Source organism: Rhopilema esculentum, chromosome 9 (genome assembly GCF_057945365.1).
Source record: "Rhopilema esculentum isolate cy_ngs chromosome 9, ASM5794536v1, whole genome shotgun sequence".
NCBI classification, from domain to species: Eukaryota; Metazoa; Cnidaria; class Scyphozoa; order Rhizostomeae; family Rhizostomatidae; genus Rhopilema; species Rhopilema esculentum.
In genome coordinates, this window is record NC_142823.1 from 10,523,187 (window position 1) to 10,550,288 (window position 27,102).

The 27,102-nt window shown below is 36.9% G+C and overlaps 3 protein-coding genes and 1 pseudogene across 5 annotated transcripts in view; 3 read left to right on the plus strand and 1 right to left on the minus strand.

The window, feature by feature from the left end:
• LOC135689972 (uncharacterized) overlaps window positions 1–27,102 on the plus strand; it is a 259,196-nt gene that overhangs the window by 127,155 nt on the left and 104,939 nt on the right. The gene's annotated exons all lie outside the window — the stretch shown is intronic.
• LOC135686982 (uncharacterized) lies at window positions 6,437–9,330 on the plus strand. The gene is made up of 2 exons (XM_065203399.2): window positions 6,437–7,702; window positions 7,976–9,330. The coding sequence occupies exon 2, from the start codon at window positions 8,425–8,427 to the stop codon at window positions 9,130–9,132; it is 708 nt and encodes a 235-aa protein (XP_065059471.2). The 5' UTR covers window positions 6,437–7,702; window positions 7,976–8,424; the 3' UTR covers window positions 9,133–9,330.
• On the plus strand, window positions 12,015–13,400 carry LOC135694655 (uncharacterized). The gene is made up of 2 exons (XM_065213473.2): window positions 12,015–12,188; window positions 12,345–13,400. The coding sequence occupies exons 1-2, from the start codon at window positions 12,015–12,017 to the stop codon at window positions 13,398–13,400; spliced, it is 1,230 nt and encodes a 409-aa protein (XP_065069545.2).
• On the minus strand, window positions 14,058–15,630 carry LOC135694653 (uncharacterized; annotated as a pseudogene). Its single transcript, XR_016144054.1, has 2 exons — window positions 15,503–15,630; window positions 14,058–15,312 (listed from the first exon to the last, which is right to left on the minus strand). The product of XR_016144054.1 is annotated as an uncharacterized LOC135694653 (transcript).

The window sequence follows — 27,102 nt, forward strand, 5'->3', positions numbered from 1 at the left end:
TACCCCCTAAGATCCTTGAAAAATCTAAATTCAGCCTATCTTTTCATTATCAATTTGAATGATCCCGTTCTAAATAGAAATTTTATCTAAAACTCGCAGTATATGTATTTCTTTACATGAACCCCCTAAGATCCTATGAAAAATCTAAATCGAGCCTCTCTTTTCATTCTCAATTCGAATTATCCCGTTCTAGACAGAAATCTTATCTAAAACTCGCAGTATATATATTTTTTTACATTTACCCCCTAAGATCATATGAAAAATCTATATCCAGCCTCTCTTTTCATTCTCAATTTGAATTATTCCGTTCTGGATAGAAATCTGATCTAAAACTCGCAGTATATGTATTTCTTCACATGTACCCCCTAAGATCCTATGAAAAATCTAAATTGAGCCTCTCTTTTCATTCTCAATTTGAATTATTCCGTTCTGGATAGAAATCTTAACTAAAACTCGCAGTATATGTATTTCTTTACATGTACCCCCAAAGATCCTATGAAAAATCTAAATTCAGCCTCTCTTTTCATTTTCAATTTGAATTATTCCGTTCTGGATAGAAATCTTAACTAAAACTCGCAGTATATGTATTTTTTTACATGTACCCCCTAAGATCCTATGAAAAATCTATATCCAGCCACTCTTTTCATTCTCAATTTGAATTATTCCGTTCTGGATAGAAATCTTAACTAAAACTCGCAGTATATGTATTTTTTTACATGTACCCCCTAAGATCCTATGAAAAATCTAAATTCAGCCTATATTTTCATTCTCAATTTGAATTATTTCGTTCTGGATAGAAATCTTATCTAAAACTCGCAGTATATGTATTTCTTTACGTGTACCCCCTAAGATCCTATGAAAAATCTAAATCGAGCCTCTTTTCATTCTCAATTCGAATTATTCCGTTCTAGATAGAAATCTTAACTAAAACTCGCAGTATATGTATTTCTTCACATGTACCCCCTAAGATCCTATGAAAAATCTAAATTGAGCCTCTCTTTTCATTCTCAATTTGAATTATTCCGTTCTGGATAGAAATCTTAACTAAAACTCGCAGTATATGTATTTCTTTACATGTACCCCCAAAGATCCTATGAAAAATCTAAATTCAGCCTCTCTTTTCATTTTCAATTTGAATTATTCCGTTCTGGATAGAAATCTTAACTAAAACTCGCAGTATATGTATTTTTTTACATGTACCCCCTAAGATCCTATGAAAAATCTATATCCAGCCACTCTTTTCATTCTCAATTTGAATTATTCCGTTCTGGATAGAAATCTTAACTAAAACTCGCAGTATATGTATTTTTTTACATGTACCCCCTAAGATCCTATGAAAAATCTAAATTCAGCCTATATTTTTCATTCTCAATTTGAATTATTTCGTTCTGGATAGAAATCTTATCTAAAACTCGCAGTATATGTATTTCTTTACGTGTACCCCCTAAGATCCTATGAAAAATCTAAATCGAGCCTCTTTTCATTCTCAATTCGAATTATCCCGTTCTAGATAGAAATCTTAACTAAAACTCGCAGTATATGTATTTCTTCACATGTACCCCCTAAGATCCTATGAAAAATCTAAATCGAGCCTCTCTTTTCATTCTCAATTCGAATTATCCCGTTCTAGATAGAAATCTTATCTAAAAGTCGCAGTATATATATTTTTTTACATTTAACCCCTAAGATCCTATGAAAAATCTATATCCAGCCTCTCTTTTCATTCTCAATTTGAATTATTCCGTTCTGGATAGAAATCTTAACTAAAACTCGCAGTATATGTATTTTTTTACATGTACCCCCTAAGATCCTATGGAAAGTCTATATCCAGCCTCTCTTTTCATTCTCAATTCGAATTATCCTGTTCTGGATAGAAATCTTATCTAAAACTCGCAGTATATGTATTTTTTACATTTACCCCCTAAGATCCTATGAAAAATCTAAATTCAGCCTCTCTTTTCATTCTCAATTCGAATTATTCCGTTCTGGATAGAAATCTTATCTAAAACTCGCAGTTTATTTATTTTTTTACATTTACCCCCTAAGATCCTATGAAAAATCTAAATCGAGCCTCTCTTTTCATTCTCAATTCGAATTATCCCGTTCTAGATAGAAATCTTATCTAAAACTCGCAGTATATGTATTTTTTACATGTACCCCCTAAGATCCTATCAAAAATCTAAACCCAGCCTATCTTTTCATTCTCAATTCGAATTATCCCGTTCAGAATAGAAATCTTATCTAAAATTCGCAGTATATGTATTTTTTTACATGTACCCCCTAAGATCCTTGAAAAATCTAAATTCAGCCTATCTTTTCATTATCAATTTGAATGATCCCGTTCTAAATAGAAATTTTATCTAAAACTCGCAGTATATGTATTTCTTTACATGAACCCCCTAAGATCCTATGAAAAATCTAAATCGAGCCTCTCTTTTCATTCTCAATTCGAATTATCCCGTTCTAGACAGAAATCTTATCTAAAACTCGCAGTATATATATTTTTTTACATTTACCCCCTAAGATCATATGAAAAATCTATATCCAGCCTCTCTTTTCATTCTCAATTTGAATTATTCCGTTCTGGATAGAAATCTGATCTAAAACTCGCAGTATATGTATTTCTTCACATGTACCCCCTAAGATCCTATGAAAAATCTAAATCGAGCCTCTCTTTTCATTCTCAATTCGAATTATCCCGTTCTAGATAAAAATCTTATCTAAAACTCGCAGTATATGTATTTTTTTACATTTACCCCCTAAGATCCTATGAAAAATCTAAATTGAGCCTCTCTTTTCATTCTCAATTCGAATTATCCCGTTCTAGATAAAAATCTTATCTAAAACTCGCAGTATATGTATTTTTTTACATTTACCCCCTAAGATCCTATGAAAAATCTAAATTCAGACTATCTTTTCAGTATCAATTTGAATGATCCCGTTCTAAATAGAAATCTTATCTAAAATTCGCAGTACATGTATTTTTTACATGTACCCCCTAAGATCCTTGAAAAATCTAAATTCAGCCTATCTTTTCATTATCAATTTGAATGATCCCGTTCTAAATAGAAATTTTATCTAAAACTCGCAGTACATGTATTTCTTTACATGAACCCCCTAAGATCCTATGAAAAATCTAAATCGAGCCTCTCTTTTCATTCTCAATTCGAATTATCCCGTTCTAGACAGAAATCTTATCTAAAACTCGCAGTATATATATTTTTTTACATTTACCCCCTAAGATCATATGAAAAATCTATATCCAGCCTCTCTTTTCATTCTCAATTTGAATTATTCCGTTCTGGATAGAAATCTTATCTAAAACCCGCAGTATATGTATTTCTTCACATGTACCCCCTAAGATCCTATGAAAAATCTAAATCGAGCCTCTCTTTTCATTCTCAATTCGAATTATCCCGTTCTAGATAAAAATCTTATCTAAAACTCGCAGTATATGTATTTTTTTACATTTACCCCCTAAGATCCTATGAAAAATCTAAATTCAGACTATCTTTTCAGTATCAATTTGAATGATCCCGTTCTAAATAGAAATCTTATCTAAAATTCGCAGTACATGTATTTTTTACATGTACCCCCTAAGATCCTTGAAAAATCTAAATTCAGCCTATCTTTTCATTCTCAATTCGAATTATCCTGTTCTGGATAGAAATCTTATCTAAAACTCGCAGTACATGTATTTTTTACATGTACCCCCTAAGATCCTAGCAAAAATCTAAATCCAGCCTATCTTTTCATTCTCAATTTGAATCATCCCTTTCTTGATAGAAATCTTATCTAAACTCGCAGTATATGTACTTTTTTGAGGCTGTCATGGAAACTGTAAATAAGGTTTAAGTTTCTGAAGGAAAAAGGACAAAGCATAAAAGCTGCAAACTTATGCCCCATAATGTAATAAAAAGTGATCATTTTCATTATTTTCTTTCAGCTTACCTTGCAAATCAAATAATGTTTTTGTTCTTGTTTCTTTAAATGTCCCACAGCTGTCATGTCCAGGACTTCTTACAATGAAATTGTTTGGAAATAGTGGAATAAATGTTCCGTCCTAAAATATAAAATCTCAAAACCACAGAGAATGTTTTGCAATAACCCAATACACCATTTCGGAGATCGCGACGCCATATTCCAAGTGGGGCAAACCCTGCGTGGCTCCTCCGTATTTTGTCAATGGCCGACCACGGAAACAGATAGTGAGATTAGAGAACCTTCTAAATTATGTCGTTTTAGATATTCAAATTGCGCTTAGGATTGAAGACTGACGAAATTTATTGTTGTTATTCCTAATTTTGTTGTCTTTTTGGAAGTTTTCATCTGTTTTTGGAGATAAGATCAAGAAGAGTTTCTTCCATTTGTTTGGGCCTAGGCGATTTCACGCAATTCGGTACGATACTTTACCTTTCATTTACTTTATCGTGATACTTTGATGCTTTCTTTCCTAACAACTTTTTTTTCATTCCAGGTCTTAACGATGGCCCTCAGCAAGTACGAAGATTTCCTTGAATTAGGAAGAAACGGTTTAGTGGATTTTTTAGCAGACTAAACACATCTGGGAAAAAAGTTGAACTTGTTGCACGTGCCTTTGCTGCGGTTGATATGGATCTGCCTATTTTAGCTTCACCTGCAGAACAACAAGCTAAACTGAAAATTGACTATGAAAACCGCCTAACAAAATTCAACATGTGTGACCCAGAGTCTGTTAGTGTTACTGAGAGGAGCAATGACATCTTAAAGTGGCCAAAAATTGATGTTGGGGCAATTTTCTCCTATATCCTTGAAGTTAGAGATTTTGATTATGATTATATTGGAAGGTATAAGGATCAAAAGGCCTACTCATACTTTGACAGTGGGTTTGTTGACAGCATTTATACACACCACCCAGTCAGCAATGAAGGTGTTGTCTTCCTTTATTGCAAGGTTCAAGCATCATTGTCAGTTTCTGTAACAAGAAACTTATGGATCCTTGTTAAAAATTGCCCCGTTGATATATTGACAAGCTGGTGTTCCTGTATGGCAGGAACAAGTCAGTGCTGCAACCACGTTATTGCAACCCTCTACAAAATTGACTATGCCCTTAGACAAGGTTACCTTGATCCCTCATGTACTTCAGTTCCATGCAGTTGGAATAAATCATCAAAGAAAGAAGTGAAGCCAAAACAGATTAAGGAAATAGCGGTACGAAAAAGATTCAGGTCAAAAGAGAAGGACAAGCCAAGCCGAGAGGAAGTCAGAAAGGATGAGTTAAGTAAATTCAACCCAATTCTCCCAGCCTATCGTGAAAAGACATATGAAGAAGTCTCCATGTTATTTAAAAATTTGTATAGAGTCACGCCACAGTCAGCAGTTTTCTTATGCATCCCAGTGGATGACTCACCTGAAGAAAATGAGAGCTTCATTTTGCAAAATGTTGCTAATAAAGTGATTGAAGATCCTGGAAATGATACATATGATAAGAAAATATCCAGCTTTCTTCAGTCATTGCCAGTGTCAAGCCAAGGTATATTATTAATTGAGAAGAAAACAAGGGGGCAAGCTGAAAATGATTTGTGGATGAAGCTCAGACAAGGACGTCTCACTGGCTCTACCCACCATGACATTCACACAAAAATGCATAGCATTATTAAGTGCACTGGTGCAACAAAACCTAAAAGTACACCACTCATACAAAAAATAATGTACAGGGGCAATGATCTTGGTCATATCCCTGCAATCAAGTGGGGAAGGCAACATGAAGACCAAGGTGTCAAATAATTTTTTATTAAAGAAGAAAAAAATCATGATGATTTAAAAATAAAAAAATGTGGCTTGTTTGTAGATGCCAAGAAGCCATATATAGCAGCAACCCCCGATGTTTTGGTTAATTGTAAGTGCCATGGCCTTGCAGCTCTTGAAGTGAAATGCCCATACAGCCTTCGTGACATGGAGATCAATGAGTTGTCTGTACAGAATTGAAAAGAAAACAGTTTCACTAAAAAGAACACACAAATATTATACTCAAGTAGTGAGCCAAATGGCATTGACTGGTGCAAACCATTGTTACTTTGTTGTTTGGACACGGAAAGACTATGTGGAAAAAATAAATTATGATAAAAGCCACTATAAGAAAATGCAAGACAGCCTAGGAATATTTTTTAAAAGCTACATTTGTCCAGTCTTGCTTGGCCTGAAAACATTGTTTTACTGTGGAGCTTGTGAGAAGGTTCTGCTTGGTGAACATGAAATTGAAAGCGGTGCTGAGGAAGAACAACAGAATAGCATTCAATGTGACATTTGTGCATGTTGGTACCACTTGAAATGCCAAAAGTTAACAATGCAAGAAGCTAACGATTTAAAGGATGAATGGCTATGCACATTATGTATAGAGTCACTAGAAAATATTTTATATGATATAGTGATAAAACCCAAAGCTTTTAAGCTCATTTAAGTGGATTTTTTAAATTGTTTAGTGCACAACAAGTCCTTATTATGTCATCAGCGATTGGCAGGTATAAAAGCTGCAATTCAGTTTTCAAAATCCTATAATCTTTCAAACATTTTATTGCCGGTTCCATATAAATTCGTACATTGGCAATTGTTGATGTTTTTTTGCTTGATCCTTTGTCATTTGTACCCCAGCTGCTGCACTGGGAGGGATTGCCAGAGAGCACTGATGCAGTGCTAGGTCTGTCTTGATTTTAAACCCTCTATCTGCCATGATTTGGTCATAGGGCTCTAAATTGTTTAAGAAACCTGATGTTCTTACTATATGAATATCTGAAGCTCTACCACCATAGAAAGGTGAAACCCATGATATCACTCCATTTGGTGTTATGCACACAAGGAATTTGATGGTTGTATGGTGCTTATAGTCACTCCATAAAAGACGGCGAGTATCCAAAGCACTGGGAGTTTCTGTGAAAACTTCAGTACAATCAATAATTGCTCTAGTTTTGGGGTACAGTTTTTCAAAACAAGTTGGCAATGTTTTTTTGACTTGCTGTCTTGAAGGCCAAATAACTTTCTGGGCAATTCTACTCAAAATTCGAAAAAAATCAAGTTTTTTTATTTTAAATGATTCAGGGTTCAAATTCTTTGAATTTCCTTGTGGTTGTCTCAGTTCTTCAAAATTACGACTCCCCTTTGATATTCAACCACTCTTTCTCACCCCACTCTATGGTCAAATTGTAGAAAATCAGCTGATTCCTAAAACCTGAGATTTAGACGTCGCTCGCTGCTTCCCGAGGCATCATTTTGATCCTTGGAGATTGCCTAAATTGCATATTATGAATTTGCCTATATTCTCATGCCTACAGTACGAGGAAGAGGCTCAAATGTTGTTGGGTGTGTTTGAGCAACATCAACCAATCACGGGATGGTTGATTTCTGCTGGTCCAATCAGATGAAGAGTTTCCATAACAACAAGCTACTTTCAGCCTGTGTAACGATATTCTAACTGTGTGTATGAACATAAATGTGAGCAACTTCGATTAGAAAACCGTTATTTCACACGTCAAAAGTTATCTGAATCTCGTGAAAAGAAGTTAGTTTTATTCGCCAATATGTCGTCCGAGGATCAATCCAATCTAAAAAGGAAATTTTCGAGTAAAAGACGTAGTTTAGAGGAGTTAGGCCAAGCGAGATCGTTTGCCAGGAAAGTCAAGAGCAAGTGGAGCTGCAACTAGCTGCTGAAAATGTCCAGTCTACTAAGGTGAGTGTTGAAAATTCATTTTGCTATGAAAAGCATAGGATAGGATAGTTGTGCCACTTTATGTGAATAACTTTTATATTTATATTATTCTGATATGTTGTCAACTTACAATTTGATAACCTAATGTATTCTGCTGTTTTCTTTTCGTTGTATTATCATTTACTACCTGGACAGTGCTATTTCAAATTCATTCATATTCAAGAACATAAACTTACAAAATAAAACGTAATTATGAAAGGAACAAATTATTAGTAAGTTCTTCTTTTTTTATAGGACATCCAAGACGATGTGCAAGGTGCTAGTGCACAGAAGCTTTCTGCCCAAATTGAGCCCAACTTTCAATCTGAAGGCTTTCGTATCATAAGTATGGAATTTCTGCAGTCACTTCTGGATATCACTGCAGTTTGCCAGAAATGTAAATACGGCAAGCTTTAAGTGAAGGAAGAAACAGAAAAGAAAATGGGACTAGCATCATTGATTGTTGCAGAGTGTCAGCAATGTTTGAAGAGGGTAGAAATGTACACCTCTCCCAACTGCAAAAATTCAAAGGGGTTTGAAATAAACCGTAGAGCTGTACTTGGTGCAATGGGAATTGGGGGTGGAGAGACATCTCTTTTGAAGCTTTGTGCTTATTTGAACATTCCCTCCCCAATGTCGCATGGCACATACAGCTCAACTATGAAAAGCATACAAGGTTGTCTGAAAAAAAGGTAGCAAAAAACATGCGAGGTGCTGCCAAAGAGGAGAAAGACCAGGAGACCAACCACACCGAGTGTGATGTGATACTTGATGGTACCTGGCGAAAAAGAAGTTTTTCCTCTCTGCAAGGCGCGTTTACTGCCATCTCAGCAAAGACAGGAAAGTGTCTTGATTTTGAGACACTAAACAAAGTGTGTCATGGATGTTCAACCTGGAAGCCCAAGCCAGATTGTCCAGAGAAAGAGAAATGGTTGGCCGAGCACAACTGTGCAACAAATTATCATGGCTCAGCTCCAGCTATGGAGCCAGAGGGAGTGAAAAGAATCTTCCTCCGATCAGAAGAACTTCACCAGCTGCAGTATACTGGATACATTGGAGATGGTGACTCCAAAGCATACAACAATGTATCCAGCCTAAAGCCATATGGTGAGAAAACAATCAAAAAGCATGAATGTGTCGGACATGTGCAAAAACGCCTTGGAACTGCACTTCGTAAAGTGAAAACAAAGTATGCTGGACAGAAATTGAGTGATGGTAAATCAATAGGGGGCTATGGTAGGCTAACAGCAGATAGAATTGACAGACTGCAAACCTACTATGGCCTTGCTATCCGCCGTCACAAGAATGATTTGGAGGGAATGAAAAAAGAAGTTTGGGCAGGATTTTATCATTCTGCTTCAACAAATGATGAGCCCCAGCACCAATATTGCCCTGAAGGGCCAGAGACATGACAGCTCTCAAGTCTGAATCTTACCATCATTCAAAGCCTCTACCCAAAGCAGTTATGGAAGTTTTGAAGCCAATTTATAAACGGCTTTCTAAAGATTCAGTACTTGAAAGTTGCCTTTGAGGTTACACCCAGAACAGCTAGAAGACATTGAATCACTTAATTTGGGCTAGATGTGCAAAGACTATGGCCTCTGGAAAAGTCCATCTTGACTGTGCTGCTGCTGATGCTGTAATTGTATTCAATAGTAGAAAAATGTGTGGTGTCCTTGAAGAGCTTGGAGTTGAACCTGGACGCCATACTGCCCATATATTACAAAAGCTTGACAGAAAAAGAATAAAAGAGAGCAATGACAGTGCAACAGAAAGGAACAAAAAAAATCAGAAAAACTAGAAGGACCCATGCAAAAGCTGCAGATGACAGAATGCAGCAAACTGAAGGACTAAGGGCCTGATTACATGAGGAGGGCTGGCCCTCCTATCCGGGATAGATGATTTTGGCGGAGATCTCGGTATCGATAAGAAATGTATTATGATTTGAGATTGCGATTACATGCAGACAGGGCCAGCCCTGATAGCCGAGATCTCGCCTACTCGTGAGAGGGCTGGCCCTGTTAACAGGGCTGAAAATGTGGTGTTTTCATCATGTAATCGATTGGGTAGGGCTGGAAAGAGGGCTGGCTTTCTAAAGACATAACTGCGCATGCTTGCGCCCGCTTGCATTTTCATTTTCATCATTCAAAATGGCAGACGCAAGCAAAGTGAATAAACCGAGTGGGAAGAAAAATACTGGTGCTAAAGCAAAAACAACAGCTTTCAAATAAACGGTTGAAATGGTAAATGACATGCTTGATTTTTTGCTTGAACACAAAACACAGAAGGAGTACAATAATATCGATTTTAATGCCGACAAGGTTCAACTTTATGAAGCGATTCGTTTGAAAATGGCTAGAAAATATTCTGAAGCAGAAGGAAGTATGTTTGGGCCTACAAGCAAAGTTGATGGTGAGGATATTGAGAAATACAAAACATGATGCGAAGAAGATAAAAATAAGGTTAAGAAAGGATATTCACGTATTAAGGTAAAGATTAAGGAACTCAGACAAAAGTTCAGTAATGCTGTGACACTGGGGACACGATCTGGATCTGGGAAGTTGGTTCTAGAGTTCTATGACCTCATGGTTCAAATTTGGGGAGGTGCTCCTGCTACTGAGCCTGTATCGTTTGGAGTAATGACTGCAGAAGAAGAGGTACAACGCCCTGATGCTGCTGAATATGGTGATCATACACAGGAGGAAGAAGAAGGCAATGATTTTCTTGAATCCCTGGCTACAAACATAGATAGGCCTACCTACTCTTCAACTCCCAGTTCCAAGACAATTTTTAAAACACCTGGTCAGAAACGAAAGGGAACAGAAGGTGCAGCTCCTTCCCTTATTGACAATAAAAGAATAAACATGGAACGGCAACTTTCTGCTGCACAGAGGGATAAAGTTCTTATGCAAGACAGCAAGGAAGAAAAAGAATTTAGAAATAATTTGGTGAAAGCGATGCAGGAGTCAAATGCCCTTTTTGCTGAATCAATGAAGGCCATGAGTTCATCAATGGTTGCACTGGCCCAATCATTGCAGAAATCAACAGAAATAATGTCTCAAGAACAAATTCCACGTGAATTTCCAAACCAATAGCAACACATGCCTTACGTTTATCAGAATGGAAATTACATAAATCACCAGGACATGGGAATGATGGGTCGACCGCCCATGAGCAACCAGAAAGAGGAAGAGCATGAATCGGATATTTATGTTTAATTAACTGTCTAGCTGGTTACACTCTCAAATGTTTCCTGAAACTGCAAAAAAATAAACATATTTTGTTGAAAGTCCATAAGAGTTGAGATGTATCAATTCACTTAGTGTAAGTCCAGGTTTAAAATTATCAATTTAGTAATTGTCTGGCAAGTTTGTATCAATGTACTCTACTAATGTTTCCCTTACTGATTCTCCTTCACTTGTTGTATTTGAATAAACAAGATCAGGCAAATTTTTGTTTTTGTCCTCTTCTAATCTATTTTGTTGCATTTGAGAGTTCACAGTTTCCTCATCAATGGTCTTTGCATGTAGCTCACAAAAATTGTGAAGCACAAAACATGCATGCACTACTTTTGGAATTATTTGCAGTTGAAGATCCATTTTCCTTGTCAAGATGGACCATCTGGCTTTTAGACGTCCAAATGCACACTCAATGGGATTGCGAGCACTTCGTAATATATTATTGAATATAACCTCTGCATTTGTTTTGCAAGTCTGAAACTCTTTCATGCAATTTGGGGTGAGGGGGTAGGCCGGATCTCCAATCAGGTAATTAGGGATTTGAACATGACCAGGAATCAGATGGCTGTATACTTGAGGCATTGTACCATGTTTTAATTTGTTGTTTACTACAGAGTTCGAAAACACTTTTGCGTCATGAATGCTGCCTGGCCATCTACAATCTATGTCCATCAAATAGCCTTGTGCATCACAAACAGCTTGAACATTCAATGAAAAAAAATGTTTGTAATTAAAATAGTCTTGAGAATTCATATGAGGTCTTCGGATTGGTACATGTGTACCATCGATGCAGCCAAAAGCATGAACCATTCCAAATTTTGTTTCAAATTGTGCTGCCTTTTCTCTCATTTCCTCGTGTGTTTTAGGTAATGTTATATACTCTTGTGAAAGATATTTTGAAATAGCATTACAGACCTGAACAATCATTTTCGAAACTGTACATTGATGGATACCAAATGTATTTGCTGTCATCCATATAGAGTACCGAAGTGTGACGTCAGGTTACCATGGAGTCACTTTTTACTGGTTCTAAACAAACGTCCGCTTGAACCAACATGGCGGCCATTACGATAAGTGCTCTCACGGCTTTCTTCTCGGACGAGCCGAAATCAATCCAACGAGGTGAAAATCACTTCAGATCCGACCATGTTGAATCTTTTTATTATTCTGATGGAGTAATTCGAGGATCAGTGCACGCTAGTATGAAGAACAAGTCCTATAAAGTTACGGTAAGCGAATATAATGTATCTTATTACCCTAGCTCCTAACATTATATTTTGTAGTAGGCCTAACGATTATTCATTATTATTCTTTAAGTTTATCATTCTTCTTCCCTTTTCATCTTAGAATTCCAAGTTAAATTCTGGTCTCTTCTTTAAATTTAGGTATTCCTCCGTAATGATGAAATAATATCATCTGAGTGTGAATGTCCTCGTGGAAGTTACAAGTGTGCTCATGCCGCTGCAATTATAATCCATGGGATCCACAACCTTAGTCAAACAGATGTCGAGTGCGAATGGAAGAAGCAGAAGACTCCGCTAGATGTAAAATCTGTAGAAGAACTCTATCCATGCCCAAAAGAATACAACTGTCTTAAACGAGAGGTTAATGATGATGATAGGTCCTGGTTCTACCAAGAACTCAAAAAGTATGGCAGCTTTACTGGTACTTTGTGGCTTCTCTCTCCCGAACCAGCAAAAGCTCTACTCCCAATTACCCCCGTTGAAGACATCATTGTATCATCAGAATTCATTAATCATAATAACCAGCGTGAATATCTTGTTAAAAGATTAGAAATCACTGCAGAACAGCGGTTGAAAGTGAATCAAGTCACCATAAAACAACGAGAAAACCCCTCTTGGCATATTTTACGAAAGGGAAGACTGACTGCAAGCAATTTTGGGAGTGTGCTAAAGGCTAAAAAAGCAACTCCATCGTTCATCAAGCGAGTCCTTGGCCAGTATGATTTGTCTGGAGTAAAGGCCATTCACTGGGGGATCGTTAATGAAAATGAGGCAAGGAAAGTATTTGAGCAGAAAACAAATTTAAAGGTAGAGGATTCCGGGCTATGGCTTGAATTGTCTGGCATCTTGGGTGCCTCCCCTGATGGCTTAATTGATGAAAATGCATTGCTCGAAATAAAATGCCCTTACAGCCAGAGAGAGTGCACCATTGAGGAAGCAATCAGATCAGAAAACTTTTATATAAAAAAATACGATGATGGTGTGTATCAACTGAAACAAACACACGATTACTGGCATCAAATTCAAGGCCAGCTTCACTTGACTGACAGGGAAGTTTGCTTTTTTGTTGTTTGGACAACAAAACAATCCCTTATTATTCAAATCAAGAAAGATCCTGCATGGGCTGAGAATCTGCTCATTTTGAAGGACTTTTACATAAAAAATATGATTCCTGCATTTGCAAAAGATCTTTTGTAATTGTATTTTACAAGTATTTGTCTAAATATTATAATTGCTTGTCTTTCAAATGGTGTATACATCAAAGTTAATAAAACAAGAAAATTTCACAGTACAATCCAACACAATTTTTGAGTATGATGTATTGATCAGTATGATTAAGTTTTTAATTAGTATGATTGATTTTATGGAAATAAACAGCATCCAGTTTTGAATATAAGACAATCTTTATTGCAAACTGTAAAGGGCAACCAAACATTTGAAAGAATGTTAAGTCCTGGGCAAATGAGCTGAACATTACATTCAACAACATTCAAGTTTGAGGTAAAGAAAAAATCCAACTAACTTGGCAATCTTACTCAGTCAATGAACATTTTAGTAAAGTATTTCAGTAAAGTTTTAGTAAACAAAATGTGGTTAGTGGCATGTTCATTTGATTTTGCCTCTCACCTGAAGAAATACTGAATATTTATCCACAATCTGCCTGTATAAATTTTGAACTGACCACAGTTGCTCACTTGGCAATGGGTATGTAATGTTCAGTTCACTTGTCCAGGGCTTTTTTAAGTCTGTAATTTATATGCTATTCAAAAATAGGGTTGAGGCTCAAAATTAATTCTAGTCAAGTTGATTTCAAATTTTTGTTTATGTTCTATTCATTTTGACATTAAAAGAAAATTATGTTAAATCTACAGTGTCTCTGATTTCTCTGATGAGTGAGTTTTGCAAGTTGACCAGCCCAGCACACAGTTTTAAAAGTGTTTCAGAGTAGCATCGAAGGTATGGTGGAATAAAGCTTAAGATCTTAAAATCTTTAAGCCTTGCGTTTGCTCGTTCCACGTGAATTCTGCATCGTGCAATTGTTTTTGTGAGCTTTATTTCACTTGAATTAAACTTTCCATTATATAAGAATGGGGGAATGTTCACGGAAACACCTGGGGGAAGAATATCTGTTATTAAAAACCCCTTGTCTGCCAGTATCAAATCTCCTGCTTCAAAATGATGTAACACTCCAGATTTTTCAACAATGGCTTTATCAGATGTTGAGCCAGGAAACAGTTTGCTTACATAAGTAATGACAGCATTTGGTGCAACCCCCATCAGTGTCTTGAATGAGTTCATTCCTCGGTATGTTGAATAGATCAGTTTCTGTTCACTCATCAAGCCAGGGGCAGCACCTCAATATCAGTGCAGTCAATGATCATTTTACAATGGCCAAACAATGAAAATGATTCAGGCATAGAGGTTCTGTTCTTTTCCCTTGAAGGCACAGTTTTTAAACAGTCCTCATAAAGCAGCTTGCAAAGTACATGAACAAATGTTAATATTATATTACTGATCGTTGAAGTGCTACAGTGAAAAAGCTCAGCCAAGTGCAGGTTTGTATAGTTCTGTCGTACTTTCATTAGGGTTATAAAAACTTGATCTTCCAACAAAATCTTGTCAACTTTCCAGCCATAATAGTAGTCGATATCATTTTGAGAACCGTCTTACAAAATTTACAACGATAAGGAATATATCCTTATTTGTTAGGCCAGTCTCCATGCAAATTACCTCATCTTTCAGTGATAATACGGAGTAAACTTCCCTCTGGTACGTCCCTTTAATTTTCAAATCCTTTACTTCCTTTCTTAGATTTTCTACTTCAATTTGAAGCAGAACTTCTTGAGTTGGCGTTTCTGTGTTGTTTTCTCTTGAAGTGGAGGCAGCAGAGGCGTAATACTGTTCAACGATGTCTGAAACTAACATTAGGCCACTTGGATTTTCGGGAGCTGGCTTTACCTTTTTAGCAATTTTCGGCTTTCGTACTTCAGTGGTTGGAAAGAATTTATCTGCATTTCTTTTGAAGATTTCTGGGCCATTTACTTTTAATTCGTCGCGGAAATGGCAGCTACAAACACGCGAATTACTTCCCGGAGCTCGGTCTTGTCGTCTAAAAAGATAAATTTAATACGTATCTATTTAATCAAGCATCTAACCATAATATTAGCTATGGTTTAAAATGCTTTTGACAATATAAAAGCCATTAAATCAAGACTACCATAAGACAAAGATAATTGCCATGAGGCAACACGAAGATAACACGAAGATAACACGAAGTGAACCAACTAAAACATTCTTACCTCAACAGCTTTTTCCACCGTTCAAACTCACTAGGGCTCTTAGGAAATCTATAAAATTTGCATGTCTCCCTTTCTGACTGATGATTGCAGTCCGGGGCAAAACACTGTACCATTTTTCTTCGCCTATGTTTTGCTACTCGAAACCAGACGCCATGATGAAAACTTTGTTTAGAACCAGTTGAAACGCTTCCATGGCAACCTGACGTCACGACTTCGGTACTCTATAGAACCAGTATCTTTTAGGTAATATAATGTTACTGCAATTTTTTTCTCTAATGTCAAGGCCCTGTAATTTGATGATGTTCCTGGCGAGATAAATGGTCGTAATTTATCACAAAGAAGAAAAAACTGTAATTTGGTCATTCGGAAGTTTCTTTTCCATTCATCTTCAGGTGAAATTCCCTCAATCATATTCGCCCACCAAGACTCCGTTCTTCCATTTCTGACCCAAGTACTTCTTTTCTTTCTCAACATCCTTTTCATCTGAATGTGCTTCGCTTTTCTTCGCATTCTGCTTTTCTTTGCATTCTACTTTTCTTCATTGCGCAATATGCAAGGATTTTTCGACACATAATTTTTTGTTGAAGTAAATACAAATAAAGAATGCCTTGGAATTGCATCAATAAAGACACAAATATTCCAATTTTACGGCAAATGCTTGTAAATCGTGCTCTGTTGCTTTTTGTTGCCGCCATTTTCATCAGCACAGAAAATTAAAACTTTCCCGCCAAATCATTGCGCAACTTATTGCACAGGGACGAGAGCTCAACCGCGAGATGAGTTTTTCTCATGTAATCGCAAACAGAAATCCGTCTCGGGTACTAGGGCCAGCCCTCTTGATAGGGCCAGCCCTCCTCATGTAATCAGGCCCTAACTTATGCATCTGGAAGTTTTTAATTCATCTTGTCATTATATTTCTCAAAAATTGACATGACCAACTTTTTAATTGCGTTTTTCTCGAATGTTATTTTTATGCTTATGTTCAATTTTGTGACACGTGTTTTATGCTGATCATAAGAGGAATATATATGAAAATTGGCTGACATGCACTATTTTTCATGCTCTACACAATGATAGAGAGATAAATCACATTGATTTAGTCTGAAAAAATCCTTGATACCCTGATCATGGATTTGTCAATTTTGCGATGCACTGATTACATCAATTTTTTACAACATTTGAAAAAAATATATCTATAGTTGTGAAAAGAAATGTTTTAAGATACTTAATCTAAATTATCAGACATGTGCTAGGAGCTGGATGGTTACAATTTGTGTCAGTACTTTAACACAAATTTCGTGATGTCACACATCAGGTATTCTATTGTTTTTGAAATTTTTGATATAAATTTGATTTTTTGTACCAATATTACTTTTTGACCAAAACATGTGAAGTTCAGGCTACCCCAACTGTGAATTCCAGCCCAACCCAGAAAGTGCCGTTAAAACAATAAGTTCTCTTGAGAGCAGTTTGATCCATGTGATAAATATCTGTGAGACTTTGCCTGTGGAAACCTTGAACCGAAAGGCTTAATCTGCCTGCATCAAATCAAGTCTTAAATTTCATCAAAACAAGTAGAAATCCTTGGTCCAGGTTCTGAATAATTTAATAATAGTTGATTCATATCTGTTGAGGACAGGATACTTTCCAATCTTGTAGCACAGGAACTGTTGCCTAATGTTTTCTTTCTTCCATCCCAGTAAGTCATTGTTGAAGCCTTGGAATAAAGGTACTCAAAAATGGTCTTGAAAATTCTTGAACTTCTGAATCCAGTAAAAAACCTGACATCATGCTCGCGTGTCAATTGTTCAAATGTCATTGATGGTGAATCTGTAATCATTTTCGCCCTTGCTCTTCTTATTATCAATTTGTTGATAAACAGTCTTCTCTTTCTAGGTGACTGCTTCTGCTTTTCTGAGGCAGATGGGTATAGAACTGGCAAAGAATTTTGGGTTGTGGGTTTACCATCAACAAAGTGGTTAGAGCATACATACGTCCAAGAACCAGGATTAAAATCTGCTCTGCCTTTGCTAATAAGAGATATCCACTGTTTCCGTTTTCCTGGGTCTTCTGTGAAGCGATGCCACCTTAGCTTTCCAACATGATTCCTTTTCACCAACTTATCGGGGTACCTCGTGTCATTGGCACATGAGCCAACACAGCACCTGTCATTCTTCTCCATGTTTGTATCAAAACAAAATAGAATAGTAAGAATTTATACAAAAAGACCACTCAACGTATGACTAAAAACGAAAAAAAGTAACGACCAAGTGAATTCGAAGGTGAAGAGAAAGTAAATGAAAGGTAAAGTATCGTACTGAATTGCCTAGGCCCAAACAAATGGATGAAACTCTTCTTGATCTTATCTCCAAAAACAGATGAAAACTCCCAAAAAGACAACAAAATTAGGAATAACAACAATAAATAACGTATAAGTTTCGCCAGTATTAAATCCTTGGCGCAATTTAATATCTAAAACGACCTAATTTAGAAGGTTCTCTAATCACACTATCTGTTTCCGTGGTCGGTCATTAACTAATTGCGGAGGAGCCACCCAGGGTTTGCCCCACTTGGAATATGGCGTCGCGATCTCCGAAATGGTGTATTAAAGATGTGTCAAGCTATTATTAACTAATCAAAAATGGAAAGAATGGTACAGTTATTAAAATGTCAAGTATACCTTCCATATTTCAAACAAATGAAACACATTTACACAACTGTGTATCTTTGTGGCACAAGTCAGGCAAAGGTAGAAACTTGGCCTGCAATCGTTGCAGCGACAAACTGCTCCCTGCCGCTTCCCTGTTGTTTTGAAGCAATTTCGGCATACTGCATTTTTCGGTAAAATAAATGTTTCTATAAATTTCGAACGTAATTCTGCACTTGCATTTGCCCACACCTTCTCTCGCTGGTATTCATTTACTGGAGGTTTTTCGCTGGATACAGAAGCTATATGACGACAGTAGGCCCCCATCGCTGTCTCTCCCAATCTGAGAATTCAATAGACCGACGTTTATTTCATTTCCCTGATTTCCAAAGTTTGGAACAACTAGTTTCCTTCCCGTTGCAACATCTGAAAATTTCATTGTCGAAGTTCGGCTCTTACAAATACCAGTGGTTGGGCGAATCTTTATTTTTTGTTTAAAAGGGCGAAACCTACTCGGCGCCATTTTCAGATCATAAATACACCGGTTTTCATGGCAACAGAGTAAAACAATATACTGGAGACACTGACGAGCATTTGGAGCATATAAGTGGATTCAACCCATAATCTAAATCATCGGATGGCAGAGACGGTCCTTTATTAGCAGATAGAATCCACGTTCCAAAATTTAGAATTGAAGGTTCAACCCATTTAGAACGAGAGGAACGGGTGACAGAGCAGCTGCTCCAGGCAAAATTTCCAATTTTTTTCATTGTGCCTGCTTGGTTAAACTTAGCTCTGACATTTGATTTAAACTTAGCTCTGACACTTCATAGGTCATAAATTTGTACTTCCTGATTCCCTGAAACAACCTTTGTGGACTAGATAGGTCCATTGGAAAACCTGTTTACATTTTGTCGCTTGAGTTGTTAATGTATTGACTGTGGAGGAGATGTTCACAATTTTGCTCTACATGAAACATGTCATGGTCAAATAAACCAATCAGACTACTGGATTTCGCTCCAGGTGATGAAAATTTGCTCCAGAAAGCGCTGGATAGCCAATCAAACTACTGAGCAACTGAAGGAAAATCCAGCTCTATAATTGTTCTGAATCTGCTATCATGAGCCAGTTGGAGAGCACTCTCTTCAATTGGGGCTTTTGTAACGTTCTGTGTGTAACAGGGCTTCGAAAAATAACTGACAACAAGGATTTGAGTTTTTTGAAAGAGAGATGACAAAACATGTATGTTTGCTAATGTCTGTTATGTATGTCATTTAAGGGAGCTGACTATTTAATGCTGTCATTGTGGACGCTCAAGAACCCAATGAGATAGGGGTTCACTTTGGCCTGTAAGCAGGTCATGTTATTTAACAGATTAATTTCTTATTACAAAGTTATTCGGAAGTAGAAATGGTACAGTTGTTATTGTTGTTGTTGTTAGAAGCAAGGGGCAATTCACTTTTTGAAATAGCTTGCCAGTTTCCCTAAAAACAAGATGATTTCTAGGGATTTTCAAAAAGAGCTATAGGGTTTCAACCGGTGATTTGCCCCTCAGTCTAGAGTGTTTTTTCAAGTACAGGGCTTTACTCCGAATTCAGGAAATTTTTGTGTAACTATGATATTATGATTCTCTTTGAATATACAAAGAGAAAGGATATCATATAATCGATTACAATACTCCATAAATTGTCTTTCAAACTACCGTTTGTCTTCTTTCATCATAGAGATAATAAAAGCTATTCACAAATGAAGCATTTGTTGATTGAATTGGCACCATCAGCTTTTTTTGGATTACAATTACATAGGTGAGTTTTTGAAACTGATATGAATGACACGTCACACAAACAAACTGCTATTTTCACGAAAAAACCACCGCAAAGGAAACTTTCAAAGGCATCAATTTGACTAAAGGGCATACACTGCCTTAGTAATTGGCTAATACAACAAAACCGTTTGAAGTGGCATTCCATTCTTTTGTAACTTGTCATTTCTACAGCATGAAATTTTACTGCCGTGAAAAAATGATTGTATTGCATTAATCAGACAGACCGAATGACACTGGACAGAATGACACTGGGCTGATTATGTAGTATATAAATACAAGATCTTGTAAATAGCTTTGAAAAAAGCAAACATTTAGTAAACTAAAGCTTTTCGTCTGACACTCTTCAGAGTTTAAAACGTCAGAACATAGATCGAAAACTCTACGCTAAGAAATATATATACCCAGTTGTGGATCGAAATAGGCCAATCAGAAACACGAGCACATGACCTTTACAGTCAAATTCATTCAGAACAACTAATATTGGATAATGGGACAATTTCTTATAGCAAAATTTAAATAAAATTTAGTATAATTTAAGGGTGTCCAGATTAGACTTAATTGGTATTCTGCTTATAGAATTGGTGTCATTTTTGTGTCAAGTTATACGCCAAGCTTTCACTTTCCTCTTCTTTCAGAGCATATGTCGATTTGTTGTTATACTCGAATCTAAATTAGAAGAATAAGTGGAAGAACGTTCCAACAACTGCCTGTCGCTATGAAGCAGAAACAAGTCAAAATTCATGAGCTCATTCCATGCAGAACGTTGAGAATCTGTAGACCAGTTGTTGCTACCTGTAGTGATTCAATCTGCACCACCATCTCAAGTTGCATCAAAATCGCAAGTTGCACCACTATCTCAAGCTTCAGCACCAATGGGAAATATCATTGTCCCACAGGAGCCAAAGGAAAAAACAACAGCTTTAATATCAGGAATACTTCATGATAAAGGCATTGGATATCATTATAATGCTGTGTCTATCCCTACTAAGGATGCTAGATATGATCTTCTGTGCAACTTTTGGAAGCCTGGGCAGAATTTCATTTTTCCAGCCGATGGGTCTAAGCCAAGACTTCGCTATCAATGGTTGGACACTTTCAAATCGCTTGGTTTTCCAGATGCTCTTGACGGGGCTTTCTGCGATAATTTGCGTGTTGTTTGGTGGAGACAGCAATCATAATTCTTCCAAACTCAATGGTCTTTTTAAAGCACCATTTAGTGATTGGGCCAAGGTCACTGTAAGATTTAATGATCACTGTACTAGGTTCCAGTTCAATAAAATCACAACCTTAAGAGCAACATAGATTCGTGAATGCATGGAAAACAGGAGAGTATCCATAGACAATATGATGCACTCACAAATTAGTGAACAAGTAAGGCTGAACAGGAAGAATGTGATTCATATTGTTGAGGTTGTCATTTTATGTGGTTGTCAAAACATTTCCCTTAGAGGTCACCTAGACAATCTGGAGTACTTACAAGCTGCTCTAAATAACCCAAGCAATCTTCAAGCGATTTTTGCTTTCTTGAAGAAATGCGGTCAAATTGAAGTTTTTGATCAGCATTTTGCTCTTACGCCAAGAAATGCCAAATATTGATCAAAACTACCCAGAATGAGCTGATAAACATTTGTAGTGAGATTATCACATAAACTTTGACGAAAGAGGTGAAGGAGGCACAGTTCTTTTTGGTTTTAGCTGATGAAGCAGCAAACATTAGCAACACAGAGCAAATGGCCCTTGTTATTCGCTTTATCGAAAAAAGATGGAAGCATACGAGAGGATTTGTTTGGATTTGCTCCCCATGTGATGAAGGTATTTCAGGTGAGGCTATTTCTTCAAAGATAAAAGAGAAAATACCTAGTCTTGGACTCAATATGAATAATTATTGAGGCCAAGGCTATGATGGTGGCGGTAATATTACTGGCAAATTATCTGGCACTGCGGCAAGGATTCAGCAATCATTCCCAAAAGCACTCTATGTTTACTGCCGTTTACATTTGCTCAACTTGTGTGTAGTCTCTGCATGTCAGATTCAAGAGGTAAAAAATATGATGTCACATGTACGAATCGTTTCATAGTTTTTCAGTGCACACCCAAAACCTGATAAACTCTTGAAGGAACAGGTACGATTGCTAATTCCTGAAAGTAACTACCAACATTTAATTGACATCTGCAGGACCAGATGGGTTTCTCGAATCGATGGTCTTGACATTTTCATTGAGCTGTTTCCTTTCATGGCTGCTGCTTTTGAGCAAATCAAAGACAACAACAACAGATCATAGAACACCGATTCTTCATGTGACACATCTGGACTGTTCTTCAACACTGTATCTTTCAGTTTATCGTAACGTTGGTAATTGTTTCAAGAACTTTGGATGTCACAAGACCACTTGCTAAGAAGTTGCAAGCCTCTGATATTGATGTAGTGAAATCTGTTTCTAAAACATCCCTTCTTGCTTCTATGTTCAACAAGCTGTGTAGAAAATTGTTATGGACACCCTATGACTTCTTAGACCGTGATTGATGGGTGTAGTCAATTATAAGTCAGTTCGTTTTAGCATCGTTAAAAGCATTATGTAGTATATATATTCATTTGCGTGTTCGTTTCAGCATCATGGCTTAAACTTATAACCATCATCTTTTCTTCGCGTCTTCCTTCGAGATGTAAGGATCAGAGACTTTCGTGTATGTTTAACGCACGCATCTATCACAATCTAATAAATTACAATATTTTGGTGACCCGGGAAGGTAACGACAATGGCGGAGAAAGAACTTCATCGAAAACGTTACTAGAAACGGACATCGCCTGGTTCTAAGAAATAACATCAACAAAGCAAAGGAGCTATTGCCACCATCTGGAGCTGAACATTGACATTGAGGTTAAGCCTAAATTAGAAGCAATAAGAAACCTTATAGAACATAAACGTACTACTGTAGAAGAAATCGATAATGAAATTTTGCAAAGTTGTGATAGTCATTCAGTGGAGAAGGAGATTGTAGATCGCAGTAAACTGGAATCGGAAGTCGAAAACATTCTTTGCCTTATAGCAAATGCAATTGTAGAGAAATCGCAACCGGAACCAACTACAAACTTGCAAGGAAATTTAGATTACAGTTTCGGCAGCAGTTATTCAATGGATAACATCAAAGTTAAACTTCCGAAACTTAGCTTACCCTCGTTTGATGGAGACATAACGCAGTGGACAAGCTTTTGGGAAAGCTTTTCATCGACAATACAGGAGTGTTCAAGCCTTGCAGACATTGATAAATTTAAGTACTTGCAACAAGCAATGAAAGGAAACGCAGCAGAAACCATTGCAGGTTTGCCAATATCAAATAGAAACTACAACCAAGCATTAGAACTTCTGCATAAAAGCTATGGAAATAAGCAAATTATCATATCTACATACGTTGAGACATTGATAGGCTTGCCAACCATAGAATCAAGCAATGATTTGCATAAACTTTGCTGTCTATTTGATAAGACAGAAGCAACGGTACGAAGCTTGAGAGGAGTGGGCGTGACAGAAGACAACTATGGAACAATCTTAACTCCCATTATCATGGTGAAAGTTCCTAGCGAATTGCAGATCATAATAAGCAGAAATCTTTGAGAGGAATAGGATTCAACTGGTGTGCTCGAAAACTTTGGCAAAGAGCTCGCATTGCGAGAAAAATGCGCCTTTGCACCCATTTTGAATAAAAAGACACAAAAAGTCAAGAAATGGAATGTACAAAGAAGCACCAGCAACTACAGCTACATTAATGGTGAATCAAGATGGTCAAAGGGTACCAACGTGTTTATTTTGCTGTCAACAACATTTTTCATCTAGTTGCACTAAGGTCACCAACCCAAACGTTAGGAAACAAATTTTTAAGGAAAAACGGTGTTGTTTTATTTGTCTCAGAGGAGGACACATTAGTAAACAATGCAACAGCAGATCGAAATGCTACATCTGCAGAGGAAAACATCATGTCTCAATATGCGGATCTCAACCGGACAGCCACCCTCAAGCAGTCACACAGTATCCATCAACACAACAACAGTCTGCAAAGGTTGCTCAGCAACCACCTGTAAGTACATCTCTACTCACAACTCGTGATGACAACAATGTATCTGTATTATTACAAACAGCAAAAGAAACTGTCCATAGGGTTGATGATGACTATCAATCATGTAATGTCCGTATCATTTTGGACTTGTGTTCCCAAAAATCATACATAACAAAACGTTTAAGGGAAAAATTGCAGTTACCATACACCAAATTGAACGATAAAATTCTCATTAAGGAATTTGGCAGTGAACAAGGTACACTTAAATATTGTAATATTCTACAATTGGCTGTAAGAGGTGCGGACAATCTTTTATAAACTCATACATAGTAGACGTTATTTGCAGTCCAATTTCTGGTCAAGCGATTGATTTTGCTCATTGGAATTCTCCCCATTTAAGAAACTTACCATAAGCCGATGGGGGTAAGGCTGAAAATTTAGAAATTGATGTTCTTATTGGAGCCTATCACATCTGGAGTCTCTTGGTTGACCATGTTGTACATGGCCTGGGTCCTGTTGCCACCTTGACTCGCTTTGGTTATGTTCTAAACGGTCCCATAATATTGCAGACAACAAATGAACACTCTTCATACGTTATCATAGCACATACTTTGAAAATTGGTGCTACTTTAGTTGATACTTAGCAAGAAGAAATTCACGACCCCCTTCACAAATTTTGGGATTACGAAACATTGGGGATCAAAAATAAGACCCCTCACAACTAATGATGAAGTTAATCCTCTTAAAGATAACATTGAATTTGATAACGAAGCAGGCAAATATGAATGTCAATTGCCATTCAAAGACGAACATTCGTCCATCTCTGATAATTACGATATTGCTCAGAAACGTTTAAATTCATTATTGAATCGTTTGAAAAGAAATCCTGAGACTTTGCAAGATTCTAATAACGTAATTCAAGACCAATTAAATGCAGGTATCATTGAACAAGTTTCTCACATTGACAAATCTAATGCAGGAAATGTTTATTATAACCCGCATAGAGATGTTATTAGCCCTGATCGGCCAACAGCAAAATTGCAAGTTGTTTATGATGCGAGCAGTAAAAGTAAAAACGAGACTAGCTTGAACGAACATTTGATTCTGGGCCAAATTTAGTGCCCTTGGTTTTCGACATCTTATTGCAATTTTGCTCACAAAAGGCAGCCTTAATTGGAGATTTAGAGAAAGCCTTCCTAAATATCATTATCCACCCTAGTCATGGAGAGTATCTCCACTTCCTTCGGTATGACGATGTTTTTGTAGATAATCCAACAGTAAAAACATTTCGATTTACGCGGCTTGTATTTGGCCTAACAGGATCTCTGTGTGTACTAAATGCCACAATTGGACACCATTTGAACAAATATCGTCAAATGTATCTTGAGTTTATTTCGACAGTCAAAAATTCCTTATACATCCACGATTTTGCATCTTCACAAAATTCTGAAGAACAGTGTTTTGAACTATGTCGAAAACTCAAAACAATTTTCGCAGAAGGAGGCTTTAACATGCGCAAATGGGCTTCTAATAACAAATTGCTAATATCTCGCATCAAAGAAGCCGAAAAACAGAAACTCGAAAAAGAAAGCAAATTCGCAACATAATTTGCAGTGAAGAAAACGTAAAAGTTTTGGGATTAACGTGGCACTTAAATGAAGACAACTTAGAAGCAACTTTTTCGAACCTTATCACTACGTCATTAAGCAAACGCGTAACTAAACGTGTTGTACTTAGCACTACCACCCCATTTTACGACCCTCTCGGTATGTTATTGCCAGTCGTTGTTCCGTTGAAGGAAATCTTTCAAAATATTTGCGAATTAAAGATAAAGTGGGATGATGAACTTCCGCCAGAAATTAGCTCAAAATGGCTAAAAATTGTGGAAGACATAATTGAAACCAAACAAGTAAAATATCCCAGGTGTTTAATGAGGGATATTGACATGAATGATGTGCAGGAAATTCAATTGAAATTCAAAGCTCGATATTTGTAAAAACGTACTTAAGGAGCACTATGAGTCAAGATAGGCTGAATTTCCTGGCTTTTCTACACATACATAGAGCAGTATGCCAGGAGACATCTTCGAAGAATGAAACTTGTGGATATTTTGATCTCAGATCCAGAATGAAGTTTCGAAGTATTTTCAAGCTAGGAGAAAACTAAGCCCTAGTTCACTCTTTGTTTACTAGCAAGCATAGGGTTAGTTGCCTGTTCTCGTTGAGAAGGAATACCGTCAACTAAAGTATAATTTCAAGCAGTTCTTTTAACAAAATTTTTATAATCTCTAAATTTCTACTAGCTCTATTTAAAGGGCTACTGCAATGAAAAAATCGACCCAGATTTTATTTGATTTTCTGAAAATTCAGTATTTTCTGAGTGCAATGGTATCTTTCTCGTCGACCTTTTTATTTTTCTTATGGATTTTATTGCCCTTTGAAAGTGGGCAGGTCGTGCGAAAAAAAAACGCGCCATGTGTGACGTCACAATTATGATCACCTCGATTAACTTCATATACAAACCACTGATAAATTCTGACCGGTCTGGTGGAAAAGGTGCCGGTTTTTTTCGTATATAAAGTATTTCCACCAAAAAGATGTCAGAAAGTAATACTAGTGACCATGAAAGTATTTCGACAGTGGGTATTTCTTCGGAAACCTCGGATGAAGAGAATTACGGGGTTGTTCTTCTGGGGGCTGCTGCTCCTTATCAAGGCGAGCCGTTGGCTAGGCCAGGGGGAGGACAACAAGACAACAGGGATGACAAAGATGGTCTTTCTCGTGAGACGTTGGCAGCTCGTTACGAAGGCCGTCATTTTGTTGAAGAATGGTAAGTTTTGGCTTTATATTTTCGTTTCCAATTTAACTTATGGCACATACGGGCAGCAGAGGGAGATTCTTCAATCTGTTTGGGTGGCGTCAGTTCTGTTGATTTGGTTTCGTTCGCGAGTTTTCTGGTGATGCAAAAGCGTTTTTCTTAGTTAACAACAACAAAATAGTCCTGTTTTTATTACAACTGGTAGGTGCCGTTGTGGAGAATGTCATATCGACTTATTAACTGGTTCGTTGGAATACC

Coding starts and splice junctions, on each gene's coding strand:
- LOC135694655 (XM_065213473.2), top strand. CDS start 12,015: ATGGCGGCCATTACGATAAGTGCTCTCACGGCTTTCTTCTCGGACGAG. Junction 12,189..12,344: donor ACAAGTCCTATAAAGTTACG/GTAAGCGAATAT, acceptor CTTTAAATTTAG/GTATTCCTCCGTAATGATGA.
- LOC135686982 (XM_065203399.2), top strand. CDS start 8,425: ATGCGAGGTGCTGCCAAAGAGGAGAAAGACCAGGAGACCAACCACACC.